The 17,704-nt window shown below is 40.2% G+C and overlaps 1 protein-coding gene across 1 annotated transcript in view; it reads right to left on the minus strand.

The window, feature by feature from the left end:
• wnk4a (WNK lysine deficient protein kinase 4a) overlaps window positions 1-17,704 on the minus strand; it is a 44,157-nt gene that overhangs the window by 12,665 nt on the left and 13,788 nt on the right. Inside the window, exons 3-11 of the mRNA XM_035997859.1 lie at window positions 12,806-12,978; window positions 12,220-12,440; window positions 10,990-11,147; window positions 7,094-7,182; window positions 5,932-6,151; window positions 4,145-4,475; window positions 2,793-2,953; window positions 1,666-1,739; window positions 28-163 (exon numbers count right to left, since the gene is read on the minus strand). Of these exons, the coding sequence (XP_035853752.1) occupies window positions 28-163; window positions 1,666-1,739; window positions 2,793-2,953; window positions 4,145-4,475; window positions 5,932-6,151; window positions 7,094-7,182; window positions 10,990-11,147; window positions 12,220-12,440; window positions 12,806-12,978 (1,563 nt within the window). The remainder of the gene's footprint in view (window positions 1-27; window positions 164-1,665; window positions 1,740-2,792; window positions 2,954-4,144; window positions 4,476-5,931; window positions 6,152-7,093; window positions 7,183-10,989; window positions 11,148-12,219; window positions 12,441-12,805; window positions 12,979-17,704) is intronic.

Raw genomic sequence — 17,704 nt, forward strand, 5'->3', positions numbered from 1 at the left:
TTAAACAAAACGTTTGATTTATTGTACCCCTGTGATGCGCAGCCTTGAGCGCGACCTCCTCCTGAACAGCTTCCCAGCAGTTCGCTTTGCAGCCGTTTTCTCGCTCTTCTCTGATAGGCCCTCGTAGCCGTCGCTCAAGCCTGAAGTCACATCGGAGGCGTAGCTGCACAGAAAGAAATTATACATGCTACTGGTTAGAAAATACACCCACAAAAAAAAAGCCACTGAAACATTTCCCAGGCAATAATTTAAAAAGTAAAGTCACCATCTACAACAGAAGTGAACTGAACATCCATCATGGCTGATTATCTTGGCATCACACATAATAATAAACAGCACTCTGACGTGTCAAATAAAGTCTTGGGTTACAGTGGCATGTCTCTTGCTTTTAAAACAGCAGAGTTAAACAATACCGTTTAACGAGGCCTGTTCAGAGTCCATAGAAGCTGGGTTTTGTCCGAAAGAAGCAACACCTCTGTGTGATCTGTTGTATTTATACAATGAAGACGTTTTAGGTTTCAGAGAACTGGAGAACATTCAGCATGTTTTATAAAAAGCTTTGGTTCAGCTAATTGCGTCTCCTGGGTCTTTTTGGATGGCTGCGGTCCCGGACTCCCCTCCATCTACCTCTCAAGCACATGCTGCAAACATTTACAGGCCTAATGGTTGGCAGCGTCCACTCGTCTCTATTTAAAAACCTCCTTCTCACGGACAACTTAGTTCAAAGTAAAGCCCGAGCATGTGGAAATCAGACATTAAGATTAAACATTTGTGTTGATACTGCAGGTTAAGATGGAATGCAGTTGTGCTCATCATCAGTAATCTGATGGCTTTTCTCAAAGGAAGAATCAATTAATGGATCCCAAAAAGTGCATGCCAAAGCTGTTGTAAAACATATTACTCAACTAGACTCGACATTTGTATCAATCTACTATTGACAAGTCAATCATGGAAGACAAACTAAACGGTAAAAGACCTTTTGACAATTACTGGGTTTGTTCTATAGCACATTGAGAATCCCACCCAAATCTACACTGATAGACAACATATTTTCAACTATATTACCTGTATTTAAGACCAGAAATTAATTTAAATTTAAATGTATTGACAATGGTTTTGAAAATGGATTGAGCCAAGATTTTCTTTTACATTACTGTAAAATGAATTTATTTTGGTTTTGGACTGCTGGTTGGGCAAAAAACAAGCAATTTGAAGATGTCAAAAGAATAGAAATTGGCATTTTTCAATATTAATTATATCATTATAAAAAAAACAACAACATTATAGTCTGAACAGAAGATGGAGCCCAGATGACGACACACTCATCCATTGTCGGCTCTAATGCCTAGAATAAAGCCGCTCTCTCCCTTAACATCCCACCAACATGGAAAACAGGGCCTCCACAACATCACACAGAAACCTGCAAGGGTCCACTCTGCCTCACTGCAATAAAAACACTGAAGAGCCAGTCGACTGCCTCAAGCTTGTTGTTGCAGCCCCACAGATGTGGAGGAGGAGGAGTTATAGAGGGAACACCAGACATTTCTACTAGATACACACTGATTTGCAGGGCTCTAACTCAAATAAAGAAGGGACTATTAAACTCTATTGTTCCTTGAATGTTAAAAAAAAGAGCATAAAAGAAAGCTGAAGAACCTGAGTTACCTTTCCACAGGAGAGTTGAAGCCACTCGTGGGCCCTGAGGTACCATGCTCTATGTTGCTGGATACTGCAATACTCTGCAAATAGAAATGAGGGAAGTGGTTAGGTGAATGTAGATTAAAGACTTTTATTGATTGCCTTTTTTTTTATTTTATTTTTTTTATTAATGAAACCTACTTACTTTGTCAAGAGGATCTAATCAAACTTTACCTGAAATTTTCTCTAGCGCCACCATGAGGTTGAGATTTGGGTTTTTGAGTGAAATGTCCTGCAACTGTTGGATGGATTGCCATGAAATTTGGCTTAAATATTCATGTCCCCCCCTTTTCATCTAGTGCCATAATTAGGTCAACATTTCAGTTTTTCCAATACTTTGGTTTTAGTTCAAATACTTTCAAAACTAATGACATTCTCAAACATACTTGCTAAACATCAGCATGTTAGCATTGTCATTTTAAGCATCTTAGCGTGATGACGTTTGAATGTAAGTCAAAGCACTGCTGGGCCTCAGCACAGATTATTTTATTTAAATATTCTTTTTTATGCTTAGTCATGAAAGGGGAGAGAGAGGGGGAATGACATGCAGCAAGGGCCGCAAGTCTGAACCAAACCTGTTGCGGCGAGGACTGAGCCTCTGTATATGGGCGCACGCTCTACCAGGTGAGCTACCCAGGCCCCCCTCATCACAGATAAACAAAGCATGTGAACTTGAATTATAATTTACATTTGTGGCCATGTAAATGTAAAATTAAATTTGTGCTGACTTGAAGAAAAACATAAGATGGATAGAATTGTCTTGCTTAGCAAGAAATTAATTAAACTTTTAAGGCAGATTAACAAAAAGAGACACACAATTCTGTGTTTACAATGAACAAAAGAGCATTTCATTTTCAGGAACTGTTGAGGAATTATTTATCACCTTCATTAGCAATGGGTTATGACTCCTGAAGGTTTTGTGTACCTTATTGTCAGGTAATTACTTCCTAACTATACACTGTTTACATAACTCTCTGTCAGCACTGTATTAGATGAGTAATGTTGATGGAGGAGGTCTGGTAAAGGCATCCTTCTCGCCTCCACCCCCCTCCGCTCTACACTTTAATGACAAGTTCTTTATTGAGGCCACTCACCGAAGGGAAGCGCAGGGCTGGGATGGAGAGACCGTTTGCAGTCAGGGTGTTGGTGTGTGTGGTGTGTGTGGTGGCAGGGGTCGCAGACGTGTTGAAATTACCGGCCTCCAGCAGATCCTGAAGCCCAGAGGAGCTCAGATAGCCGTCTGTCTCGCAGTCAGCTGTTAAAACAAAAGGACATAAGCCATTAGCATGTGACCAACTGTGCCATGACTGACAGAAACTGTACCACACACACACACACAGTATGCGGTGGTGCCTTTATGGAAGTGCTGTAATTTAACCTAATGTTAAAGTACTTTTAAAATTAGTTCAAAGTAAACTACACTACCCCCCCCCCCCACACACACACACACACACACACACACAAACACACACACAGGTTTGTGGCACTATCTTTGTGGGGACCTGTCATTGACATAATGCATTCCCTAGCCCCTTACCCTAACCTTAACCATCACCACTAAATGCCTAACCTTAACCCTTACCCTCACCCTAACCATAACCTAATTCTATCCCTAATCCTACAACCAAGTCTTAATCCTCAAACAGCCCTTTAAACTTATGGGGTCCAGCATTTTGGCCCCACAAAGCTGTCGGGACCCCACAAGTATACTGGACTCCCGCTTTTTGGACCCCACGAATATAGTTAAACAAGCACACACACACACACACACACACACACACACACACACACACACACACACACACACACACACACTATGCGGTGGTGCCTTTATGAAGTGCTGTAATTTAACCTAATGTACTTTACTTGAGTACAATTTTATGCTACGTTCTACAACAATTTAGAGGGAAATATTGTACTTTTTACTACATTACATTAATCTGACAGTTATTTCAAATTATATATATTTTTTCAAAACATATGCTTACAAAACTTACAAAATATGATGCATTGTTATTGTTGCTAATAATACTATGGTATGTTTTTACCTTTTTGTCATAATCTGGTATTGCTGTTTTTATTCCAAGTACTTACTCCACCACTGATTTCAAATGTACTGTATTATTCAAATTGTAGTCAAATATTTGAAATTGAGCAACCTCATATTAATAATAATAACACAAAAGCAAAGCTTTTGATCTTTTAATATTAATATAACTGTATTTTAATATTTGTGTTATATATCTTCAGTCTTCAGGAACTACTGTTGGAGAAACATCCTTGTTTTAAATTTGATATTACTATCACTGATGACACTATCATTTTCATATTGTCCAATTGGATTTACAAGTGTTTTATAAGCCTAAAAATGTGAAAGCATGAAAACCACCACAGATAGAGGGAGCCTACAAACTTTTCATGGCATGTGTTATATGACGTGGCTCACAGTTAGCAGAGGACATGCTGTTGAAGCGCAAGTGGAGGTGCTGGTCTGCCTCGGGCTCCTCTGCCTCTGCAGGGTAGTTGGAGCTAACGCCAGAGTCCACGGAGCTGGTGACAGGGGACAGCGTGATGGCTGGGGTTGGGGACTCGCTGACTTTAGGTAAAGGAGGGTGAGTCTCTGCTTCCTCTTCTGTGGCTTCTTGCTCCTGCTTCTTCTTCCGCTCCTCTGCGTGCCGCCTCAGCTTCTCTCTCTGGCGTTTGATGGCCGCCACCCTGTCCCGTATGGCCTTCGCCACGAGCTTAAAGTCTGCCTCACACACAAAGCCAAGTACGACCTGCATAACGAGACACCGAAAAATTCAGGGCACAACATAAACTGATGTGCATGCATCACGGTCCATGGTGTGCTGCTGCAATGTGTAGACAATTTGTGTAGGACTGTTTCACTTAGTGACCTGATCACGCAAGCTGTGGCATCAATAGTCAGTCCTTTGACGTGATAAAAGCTTTTGTGCCAACAACAGTTGTTTTGTAAAACCAACACACACAGACTGCATTCTTCTGTCTTGCGCAGCCTCCTGTGACACCCAGTCCAGCAGAGTGGGACACTCAGTCCGAACCTGCCTCTCAACACATAGTCAGATTACAGCAGATTGGCCGGACTAGATATCCCCTGCTGATACCAGATTTGATCTTGATGAAAACTACCACAAAGAGGTAAACAAGTAAGGAATTGTGACTTGCATTTTCATTAAAAGTGACCTCTACAGAGGGAGGTTCTGAAGGACATAAGAGCCTGTTTCGTAACAAGCAAGAGAGCCATTATATTATTAAAGACGTGACCTCGGCTGCTTCCTGAGACACATTCTCACATTTCGAACCACAGATGATTAAATGTTGAGCCGTGCCCTTGACACACTCTGCAAGGCGCTCTCTTTATGTGCTGGAGTGCATTTCCTGAAGTCTCTGCTGTCATAACAGAACCGTAAAAGAAGCCTAATGATGCCGGGGTGCATTAGCGAGGCTGCTTCACTGTTTGGGGTCAAGTGTCAAAAGACAGATAACTCAAAAAGAAACTTCAGTTACACTAATAATGTCAGACTCTGTGATGTGATGTTACCTTAGCCTGTGACAGAGTCTCCAAATCTAATATCTGTGATCTATGTACATTTAAAATAAATTATTGTCAAAAGTTACCACATCAGCAACATCCACTGAATCGTTAACATCTTGAAACTGTCTTTTGATCTGTAATTCAACTTAGAATGTTTTCGCTAAAGGAGAAAAGTAATTAGCAACCAAAAACATTACAAGAGAATCTAATTTAGGCTGTCATCTAACCATTTACGTCAATACTAACTAACTATCCAGTCAGCCTTTCCCCAGAAAACCTACAGTATAAAAGGCTATCATCATAAATCTAGATGTGGATGCCGAGAACATGTTGGGGGGGTTGGCTGAAGTCGCCGCTATCTGTTCAATCAATCAATTACTTAATTTCCTCACTAATGGCTGCAACAAACTGGGTCATAAAAGCAGTAACTGGGCGCCCGGGTAGCTCAGATTGTAGAGCACGCGCCCATATATAGAGGTTTACTCCTCGACGCAGCGGCCGCGGATTCGACTCCGACCTGCGGCCCTTTGCTGCATGTCGTTCCCTCTCTCTCTCCCCTTTCATGTCTTCAGCTGTCCTGTCAAAATAAAGGCCTAAAATGCCCAAAAAATAATCTTAAAAGAAAAAAAGAAAAGCAGTAAAGGTTCACAACATAACGTCTTAACGTGTCGGCCTACCATCTCCTGAGACACCTCCTCGGGCACGTCTTTGTACAGCTCAAAGAGAAACTCGATGGCGTTGTTGTCCTTGTACTTCCCGTGGAGCTTCTTGGTGTCGTCCATGCGCAGCCACAGCTTCAGGCCCGACTTCACCATGTCGTCCTCCTCTGCCAGCTCCACGTGCACACCATTGTTCTCCTGGAAGAAGGGGTGCTCCAGGAGGTCCTGAATGGTGTACCTGCAGTAAAGGAAGAATCTGCTTCAAGGCACAGTTTGCAGTTTTTAAACCCATACATTGTATTAATGTAGTTTCTCATCATTTGTATTCATCCATAACTAATTATGCAAATATAACTTCAAGCTTTGGGAAATGTATTTGCATCCTTCAGCAGGTTCTGATCAGGCTGATAAACAGTGCTACAGGGTAATAAAAGCATGCCAAATGTCCTTTTGAAAGACAGGCAGCATTACATGTTGTACTGGTAAAAAAAAAAAAAAAAAGGGTTGCAAAACATGCTTTCTATCAGGTTATGTTGATTATTTTTTACTTGTATTTACATGTACACCTAAAACAGGATTTTGTGCAAAATCACATCAATAATCAAAAGCATGGATTGTGACTGTTGTTTTTGGTTGATCATAAACAGTAAAGACATGTAAACCAGTAATGTCAGCCTCCTGGTTTTGCAAATAAAATATATTTTTGTTTTTAAAGGCCTATACTACTTCCTCTCTGGATCATATTCACGCTTATATGTTTTAGAAGCTGAAGCCGAATCCTAGATTTCACAAAACTGCGATAAGAGTGAGTGAAATGATACCAAATGACATTTTATTGCAGTCTATGTTGAAAAACACTCCAAACTCACCTTTAAAAAGCCTTTTTATCAACTGTACGCAAGTCATAGTTTATACTTTTTCACCTAATGTAAAATAATGTTTTAGTCAAGAATATTCTGTCACGGAATATAAAAATTGAATCTGATTAGATTTTTTTTTAAATGACTTACTTGAGTTATGACAAGAATCTCCTGATAGTTTACTTACTGGACAAAGCAACAAACAGGAAAAGAGTCTAATAGAATATGGATAGTGCACTTCATAAAGATCAAAATATACATTATTCATGCATGTTTGTTATTGTGTTATTGTTGATCACAGTGTATGTTTTCACATGTACCTTTCGTCGTTGTTCATACGAATGCAGCCCTCAATGATCTCCTTGAGCTCTGGGACTTTGACTTTGTAGAAACTGTCAGGTTTCATTCCCTGTGAAAACAATCAGAAGAGCTTTACTAGTTTTGTTTTATCGGGCTTCATACTGAATCAAGTACCAGAGGACGTGTGCTTTAAACATTATAAGTGATCAGCAGCAATGATCTCTTCTATGTACATTTATCCTACAGTTCCTGTCCAAAGGATCAGTAACAGACACTCCTATCTGCACTGCATGTTAACGGTATCCTCTGCTTTGTGACATCTGCCACTAGCCAGCATGACATTCAGCTCTGCAATCATGTCAACACCAGAGGGGAACAATACCAAGAACTTGTGAAAATGGAAAAACCCCAACATGCTCTCCTTTAAGATATTTCAAGGGAACTCTTGACAGCTGGAGCTTGTATGCACAGTTTTATCTCAAGACAGAACCTACTCAGGCAGGACTTTGCACTTATATGAAATGAGGGAGTTTTTTTTTCTCCCTAAATGATATCATGAGAATGTACATAAGATTACAGCAGCGCTCCCATCCCTGTAAAAACACCGATAAGAAAGCATGAGTCGAGGTCACAAAGATGTTTGGCCTACAGATACCCAGGCAACCATCTGATGTTAGGTCAAAACACCAAAATAATTAGATTTAGCAGCAGAAACACTGAATGATACACTTTGTTATCACATTCACAGACTGACATGTCACACAGTAATTGCTGTCTTTTGTTGTTATGACCACAAATCATTTTCTCAAGATATTTCTGCCTTCTGTTTGACAGTGAGACAAAGGACACAGCTGTGAGAGATATTGTTTTGTGTGTTTGGCTTTTGTTATTGTCAAAAGAAAATGCATTCTGATGGGCGTTACAGAATAATTTCACCCAAAGTCAGTGCAAACACAAATTGAGGAGCCCAAACAAAAAGTGCAATCACAGAAATGCTGTTATCTCATATGTGAAATGTGATTTACAGGATCTGGAGCAAAATGGTTACTTTGTTTTGAGCAGTTTGCTTCAGCGTCCTCACAGGCACCTTCAGAATAAATCGGTTTTCCCACTATTCAAATCGAATTTGTGACTCTGCTTCTTTCCTGTGGTGACGGAGATCAAGATCTTGAGAAATAGGCTTTAATGACAATTATTTCAATGATTTAAAAACAATTATTGTACATATGAATAAAGCATGATAATGTCTTGCAAGCAAAATGTGTTTTTCTTTGACATATATCATGATTCCACTGAAATACACTATTCGGCCAGAAGTATGTGGATGCACCTGCACACAGAATCAAGTGTCAACAAGTCTTTATAGATGGCTGACACTTCCTGCATGTACTGGCTGCGCAAGATGGACAAGTTCCCACTGCAATTAAAAGCCATTTGTGCAAAAAAAATTTAAAAAATGCAGGCAGGAATTTAAACGGAGGCATCTATGGTTAGGGTTGCTTGTGTGTAGGGGAAAGAAGATGATCTTAAACCATCCAAGCAGGAGAAACTGGAAGAATCTCAAGCAAATGAAGAAGCATTTAATCATTTAAACAAAAGCTTAATTTCATTAGCCTGGTCCTACCAGACTCTGGAACATTTCATTTGTACAGAGAGTCTGGCCACTCTCCATTGACAAGTGTTAACTTCCTTGAAGGCGGGTACTTTTTTGACGTTTAAAACTATTGGATCTGCCCAGAGCCACTCTGGACCTGCCATAACCAATCGCTAACGTTTGGTCGTGACGTCGGCTTAGCATCGCTAGCCTTAGCCAACTCCTTTACCACTAACGGAGCGAGCTGGAAAATCAAACTTTTCCCGAACCGCGTGGGGAGGAGGGCCACGACATCATGGCCACCAACAAAACTCAGCAAAGATTGTTCTTGCTCGGGCTTTAACTTCTGGATATTCGTCAGCGTTGCCACAACGGACCGAATGGCTTCGCTAGCCAGGCTATCATTTCATTACAGTCCTTTAAATTCAACATTAGTGTCATTTTGCATGTTTAGCCCATTTCTAAAGAGTTTTTAGATAGTTATAAACTGTTGGATTGATGCAAAATTGTGCTATAGAGGATATAGAAAGGACAGTCCTGTCCTGTTTAAACATGATAATGTCCCTGTGCACAGTGAGGTAAAAAGACTATGTTTTTTTTCAGTCATTTTTAAAACAAAAGTGCCAAAAATGCACTTGTTTCAGCTCCTCAAATGTCAGTATTTACTGGTTTTCTTAATGAACTGAAAATCTTTGGGTTTTGGACTGTTTGGACAAAAGAGGTCTGAATATGCAAATCTGGGCACTTGGGACATGTGATGTGCATTTTTCACTCTTTTCTAAAATTTTAAAACCAAACAATTAATCAATTAATGAAGAATATTGTTGTTGAATGCAATTATTGGATGTCGCTTTGAATAATTCGAAACAATCGTGTAGAAACCTTCTCAGATGAGTGGAGGCTGCTATAACAGCAGATTAATGCTCATGGTTTTGGAATGAGATGCTCAACATTCACATATGGGTGTAATGTTTGGGTGTCCACATACTTTTGGCCATGTAATGTACTGTCTATGAGTAGGCATTTTTCCACAGTAAGTAGGCATCTATTTTCTTATCAATCTATTTATTTGATGTAAAATTTAAACATATTATGAACCAGACCAAGGAGAGTCTTCAGACAGTTGTGACCACCCGCATGGAATTTCTTTTTTACAACATTCGTAAATGTTCTGCCTTTAAATATGTCTAGCTATATTTCTTACACCGGCCCTTTTAATAGTAAGTGACTTCAACTACAAGTAGGTCATATAAATGAAAGGTTTATAGGTTAGTGTTTGTTTTATGCTGATAAATTGACGTCTACGCTGCCATAAACGTAAAACATAAACAAATTATGAAAGGCACCTATAATGTGATTTTTATTAAATCTTGTTGCATGTGTAAACTTCTCAGACTGCACATGGAACATTATTATGTTGTCTTGTTTGTGAAGGAGCCAGAGCCACTCCGACTTGTTGGCGTTGTCGCTTTCTCACTTTCCAGCCTCCGAGAGGCACTGTTTGCTTTGCATATGTGACACACACTAAAAGAAACAGCCTTCTTTGTGTGAGTATAGAGTGAGACACAATTTCCAAAACATATAATTCTACCGTCGCCTGCATTTGCCCACCGAGGCGTCATCGATGTGCTTGGCACCCGGGAACAGCTAAAATACAGCAGCCTAAGGCCACTGTTGTAATGCTACGGTTTTAAAACTCACTACACTGCTTCTGGTCTTTTTTTTCTAAGAAGTCCCACATTTCTTTCTGTGTAAAACTTTCTGATATCATCTAGTTTAACATGCTGTACGTGGGCACTGTGCTGAGAATCTTCATCCTCAGACAGATATCTAAGAACAATGATTTAATTTTCAAATACATCTGCGCTTACTTAAAATGTATTTTTTCTGCAAGGCTTAACAAGCAGTTCAGAAAGAACATTTTGCAAAAAAACAGTGTTGATAGGTCACTTCTCAGGGAGAAGGGAATATTCCAGTAAACGAGAATGTGAACTGGTAAAGACACTGGCAATCAGTGAGTCAAACGTGTGCGACCGTGCGTCATGATTGCGGGCTGAAAACAGAAAAGTGGTCAGATTACAGTACGGTTCTGCGCCCTCAGCTCGTAATGGGCAAAACTGAGCCTTTAATAGACAAAACTAGGCTTTCATTCCACGTGGGCGTCACTTCTTTCTAAGGATTCAGGATATCCAGACGTACACACACAAGATATCATCTTGGTTTAATTCCAGTGTGCACATGGAAGAAACACATGTGGACAATTACATTAAATACAGGTTAAAAAAACAAACAAGGTGGTCCTCCCTCCTTCCCTTTACTCACACTGGTGACTTTGCGGTAGATCTGCGCGGCGTTTTGGCACTCGGAGTACGGGTACTCAGAGGTGGCCATCTCCAGGATGCACATTCCAAAGGCGTAGACGTCCACCGCCTCGTCGTACCTCTCCTCGTACATCTCTGGGGCCATGAACTCTGGTGTTCCTGTCAGGGTTCAGAGGGAAGAGTTAAAGGTCAACAGTTATTCCAGTACTACTACTACATCCAAAATTAACATATTACCACCCAATGTTCCACCCATAGGACACTAGCACCATGGACTGCTTGTACTATTAAAAAGGTACATGAGTATAAATGTCTTGTTGAAAAACACAAGGCATCTAAACATTAAACTGTATTTATTGATATTTTGACAGCACAACAAGCTGTAACCAGAGAATAAACAGTTGCTTATTTACACATCCAGCAGACACGGAGCAACATGAGCCTCAATTTAGAGGCTTGTTTCTGGCCACCTGATAAATGAAGTGCAATATTCACCCCCTTTTTAGCTCAGTTTTGGTCTACACCATCCCCTGAGGGAAATATCTGACTCTTAAGCAGCTAAAATGCTCCACTATGTTCACCAGCTATATATACACACCAACATATTTCCAGGTAACGTGTTTATGTGCAAAATTAAATGGTTCAAAGTGAATGACGAACTCAGTCCATGTGCCTTGTTTGTGTTTCAACATCAATTTCGTTGGTGATTTGATACACGTTTCCAGTGAAAAGGATAAAAATAAAACCAGTTTTCTAAATCAGTGAGCACAACACAGCTTTCTCTCTATGAATTCATTAAGAATACAGTGTTTGATTTGGACCTGGTAAATTAAACTCTCCAAGAATCAAGTGTCAACAAGTCTTTATAGATGGTTGACACTCCCTGCATGTGCTGGCTGCACAAGATGGAGAAATTCCCACAGCAATTAAAAGCCATTTGTGTAATTAAACAATGCAGGCAGGAATTTAAACAGAGGCATTTATGGTTAGGGTTGCTTGTGTGCAGCGGGAAAGAAGATGGGCAAACAAAGAATCATTTAAGAACTTAAACAATTTCATTACAGTCCCTCTAAATTTAACATTAGTGTCATTTTGCATGTTTAAACCCATTTCTAAATCATTTTTAGATAGTTATAAACTGTTAAGCAAAATTGTGCTATATATGCAATTTCTTTCTGATATCAGTGGAAGGAGAGATTTGTGTTAATGATCCGACCAAATGTATACTTACCAATGACACTTTTAGCAAAAGAGGCACTTTTGAGGGTGGCCAGCCCCAGATCTCCTATCTTGACGGAGCCGATGGGGCCGGTGATGAAAATGTTGTCACACTTGAGGTCCCGGTGGATGATGGGAGGAGTGCGCGTGTGCAAAAAGTGAAGCCCTTTGAGGATCTGACGACTCCAGCGCTGCAGCAGCTTCAGCTTCATCTCCTTGAACCTCTTCAAGTACCTAAAACAAAAGAGGATAAGACTAAACACTCTGTTCCAAACATGCAAGAAGAGAAAAAAATAATTCATCTCATTTTTTTGACAGCCAAGAGGAAGTTTTAAAGTGAGCCAGTTTCCTGAATTCTCTCCCAGAACATTGTATCCAACAGAACATTAGACAGTCTTCTTTATTCTAAACCTTTTATCACAAGACAAGTTGTCAAACATGACACAAATATTCTCGTCTCTATGGAAGACTTTTATTTGGAAAAAGGATATTTGTCATTTGAGAAATGAAACAAAAAAACAGAGCGCAAAAAAAACAAAAAACTGCTTTTAGGCATGGAGATTTTAACATTTAACGAGGAATTGGATGGGGAGACTCACGTTTTGAGCGTGCCTGAGGTCATGAGTTCAGTCACCAGGATGATGCACTTGTGGCCCTTTACTGACGACTTCCAGGAGTCGTGGAAGCGGACGATGTTCGGGTGCTGCAGGCCCTTCAGCATGTCCACCTCCTCGCTGAAACGCTGCCGCTCTGCTTTGGTCAGTTTACGGGTCTGCAGAGAAAATCACACGTGTATCTTTCTTTTATGAGTATCTTTACATGCACAGTTGTATCCCGGTTCTGAGTTCTGAGTATATTCTGTATATTCACATGAAACATGAGTAATGCATAGGTGTGTCTTTGATTCTTCGAAATCTTAACCACTGTCATTTCTGTAACGACTGTGCAACCTCGGCAGTTGATAACATAAGAAGTTGTTGATCCCTGGGGGGAAATTCATGAGCTTGAGGATCGTTTTTACTTCATTCATTCAGTCTGACATTGTATTCATGTTATGTTAGCCAACGTCTGCTTGGGAGGGAGGTATTTTGTTTTGTTGCAACTGACGTATCTACCCCACTGTCATTTGTAATAAACATTAAAACTGTTATTGGTTGCTAGGAGAAGTTAACATGCTGTACAACCTTTTTTCATGAAAATCCCAGACATGTGATTCTGAACTCTGAAGTCTGGAACCAGACTAGAAATTCACAACACTGCTGCATTTACTGCTCTGCTGGCTTTTATCATCAGTTATAAAAGAAAAGAGCGTCAGACTTTCACTTTTATTACAGCGTGTACATCACGATTACTTCTCTTATCAATTTTTTTTTTATTTTACTGGCAATCCATTGTACTTGAGGTAACTTGAGTTGAGGATGCACCTGCACACACAGCAGAAAATGTTTAGAAACCTGTTTAAGGTGTTTAAATACCACAATATGCCGTTTTCTGAGCACTCCAGCTAGCATAGTCAGGTTTCTCAAAATCAGGAATAAAAGGGTTTATCCTCAACACATAAGAGGTATACTCCAAAGACCTGATCTTCACTGGGATAAAAGAGGCACGTAAACACTCCAGAACAGCTAAAAAAATAAAGACATTCAATTGAGACGGTTTTGTTTCCAAGGTTTGAAGCAAACTTTGAAGCAAAACTTTTAAGCCAATATGAACGAGAAGTCCTTAAAGATATTTAAACATCTAAAATCTAATGAAAACTGGCCAAACTGCATCTGCTGATGAAGGTCGTGTGATGTGCTTGAAAACTCCACAAAATGGACCTTGAGGTGGGATTGTTTTGTCTACCATAAACATGCAGTTGTGTTGACAGTTGAGTTGCAGAGCTCTGGTCTTGTCAGGGTTATGTTATAGGGAAGTAGGTAGCAATAAACACAGCATGCAATTACGTGGAACCGATTTTAATAAATCACTGTTATCTAAAGAGCTCGCTGCGGGACTGGAAACCATAGGTTCATCCATCTGGGCGACCCTCCAGTTACATAATTACAATTATTTTCCAATAAGGGGAGCTCTGACTTTACAAATTTAGGGGGGAGGTTTCTGAAATCCATGTAAAAGTGTACTAAACACTGCAATCACACTGGACGAACAAAGACATTTTTGTGCTTCCTCTAGGATGAATGGCCCAATGTAGCTGCTGTTGGAGTAACTCTGCCTGTGGTTGGTGGTTAGTGGAAAACTCCTGAGAGACTTCAGGGCCATGAATCCAGCATTGAGGTGGGATTCTGGGAAAAGGGCCCTGCATATGTTTATGCTTACAATCAACTTGACCGTTGCTACTCTCTCTCTGTCCTTCGTCTCTGCTCTTTCCCAGTGAGTGACGAAGTGCTGCTGCTGCTGCTAACACTAAGCTGCCGCATCAATCAGGCTTTTTGAATACCTGCCCTGTCTGACGTCACATAACGCAATACCCCTTTTACCTGCGTCAGTCACCTGTCAAGCTGTCATATTCCAGTACACCAGCAACTCAAAGACCCAGAGGCGACTTCTGACTAAGTGCTTTGGATTCAGGTTGATAGTAGAGCTGGGCAATATATTGATATTATATCAATATCGTGATATGAGACTAGATATCGTCTTAGATTTTGGATATCTTAATATCGTAATATATATAAGTCTTGTCTTTTCCTGGTTTTAAAGGCTGCATTACAGTAAAGTGATGTCATTTTCTGAACTTACCAGACTGTTGTAACTGTTCTATTATTTGCCTTTACCCATTATGTCCACATTACTGATGATTATTTATCAAAAATCTCATTGTGTAAATATTTTGTGAAAGCACCAATAGTCAACATTACAATATCGTTGCGGTATCGATATCAAGGTATTTGGTAAAAAATATCGTGATATTTGATTTTCTCCATATCGCCCAGCCCTAGTTGATAGCGATCAGTTTATGGTGTCAACACAGACTGCAGCTTATTCCTCATACGCAAGACCTCTGTCAGAATTACTATGTAATGACTATAGCATGTTTAAAATGTCACCAGAGTTTTTAAAAGGCTATTAAATGGTACAAATGTTCATGAATTCTCTGAATAATTGTGCTTCATACGCTCAATTTAGCTTTAAGGATAAGGTCCTTAAAGCTAAATTTAAGACGGGCAATTTACAGACATTGAGGTTTATTCGCACTATAGATCACTGTATTCCCAAAAACACACACATTATGGGGTAAATGCAAGAGTGTGAGTGTGCAGTTTGTGCATAAGCCAGTGTGAGTGTGTCAGTGGGTTTATGGATTAATTTGCATCTGGATATTTATGTGTCTAAGCGCGATAGCACCAGACCCCTGTGTTGCGAGCTTTGTCTCCTGTTGATAGTCGCCTGTTCTGCGGCTGTTTGCAGCACACAGTCAGTGTAACACGCATTAGCTGTGGCATGCAGCCGAGCCACTTGAAGACTCTGACACTTCCAAACCCACAGGACTTACTAGAGCTCGGCATGCTGGATTGCTGAATACTAAAATGAAAAATGCAGGCAACGTTTGGCAACTTCAGAGGAAAAAAGACCAAAGTCCTGCTGTGGCAACTCTGAACAACACAGTTCATAAAATTGGATATTACATGTGACTCATCAAAAACCTGTCCAACACACTAAGGAGATGTAAAATGTCAAAGAATTGGAAAATTAAGTACAGATGGAAACAACAAGTGAGCTGTGTTAATACTGTGATACTGTTATGTGATTGTATTGTTATTGGTGATGGCTGATTTCCGGGTGACATAATCTCCTCCCAGTAAAAACAGAAAAGCAGAAATGAAAAACCAACCACACAGTAGTGCTTCAGTTTGACTGAGATTGTTTTCTCATTATGACCAACTAATCGCTCTAATAGACATGATTATTTCTTTCATCATTTAAGATAACTATAGTGTGTTTCAATAAGACTTAATGATATCAATCTTTAGTCAGAAGCCCTGTGGCATTTCCCAAAGAAGGAATCCTCTGTTGACAACTGTGAAAGTCTTCTATCTAAGTTTTCCACAGGATATTTGACTGCATCTATCTGCTGCCGCCATCTCTCTCTCTCTCTCTCTCTCTCTCTCTCTCTCTCTCTCTCTCTCTCTCTCTCTCTCTCTCTCTCTCACTCTCTCTCTCTCTCTCTCTCTCTCTCTCTCTCTCTCTCTCTCTCTCTCTCTCTCTCTCTCTCTCTCTCTCTCTCTCTCTCTCTCTCTCTCTCTCTCTCTCTCTCTCTCTCAAAAATGAAGGCAAAAACATTGCGCAACACTGGAGAAAGCGATGCGGGGGGGGGGGGTCGGGTCGGTTCTGGGCAAAGACATGGGGAGTGGGGGGGGGGAACAAAAACAAACCATCTCCGTTTTGAAAAGTCTAGTTTAAGAGGTGTGTGTGCTAAAGGTTTTCTCATACTGTTGTCTGTTCCAGTTAGATGTTTTATTCTTAGCTGCTGCCAGAAGGTGTGTGTGGTGAGTTGGGGGTCTGCAATAGCAGACCCCCAACTCATAGCAGGCACGGAGCCCAAATACTTGGGCTCCGTGCCACTAAGTGGAGTTACATAAGCAGTGTTGATGGTAGAAGAGCCACTGGTATTAAGAAGTCCCTGTCAGCGGCCCTATTATGACAACCAGAACATGAACACGACATTTCAGCCAACATTTGCACCAAACCAGGTGGTGTACACTCTGGCTTAATACGGGAATGAGCAGTTTGCACTGTCCTGTTGTTACTCTAGAAAGTCTGAGCAGGATTGTGGAACATCCAGGCAGTGTGGACGAACTGGTATCCGCAGGAATTTTGACTAAATACAGAGAGAAAAGTAGGGCAAGTGAAAAAATGGATTCACTCATAGCACTTATAGCCCTGAGGGATGTGTGTTAAGGGTTAGAAGCTGGGGTTTCAATGCAGCTTTTCATATCCATGTCTTGAATACTTGGATCTGCATTAAAACGTATGTTAAATATAGTATCTAACCCAATAAAAACTCCAAAACCAAGTATGTATTAGTCTGTCGCTTTATAGTACAAAAATCTGGAACAACAGGTAACAAATATGTCATAATAATAATAATAAGCGTGATTTTCTTAAACAGCTAGGCACTATCGTTTTTATCTAATGTTACTAATACAGGAGTAAGTAGTGCATTTGTTGGGAACTATTTTCAGCAGTGATCCGTGGATTAACACACATTTGGTGCTCTGGTTAGTATTTATACAGTACGACAGCAGCAGGACAGTGTATGTGGGATTAATTTAAAATAAACTACAGTGCACATGTTGTAATGAAGGCACATGTCACCCAGTGCAACAGTATGGCTCATTTATGTGATTTTAATAGTTAAAAAAAACTTAAGCTCTATGGCTCAGAGGAATAAGATAAATCAGACTTTTTCTACATGGGTAATACTTTTTAGTAGGATCAATTCACTGTTGGCTTTCATGGGATTTGTTAACAGTAAGAAAACTAAAGAATATATCCTT

This window comes from Sander lucioperca, chromosome 22, assembly GCF_008315115.2.
Source record: "Sander lucioperca isolate FBNREF2018 chromosome 22, SLUC_FBN_1.2, whole genome shotgun sequence".
NCBI classification, from domain to species: domain Eukaryota; kingdom Metazoa; phylum Chordata; class Actinopteri; order Perciformes; family Percidae; genus Sander; species Sander lucioperca.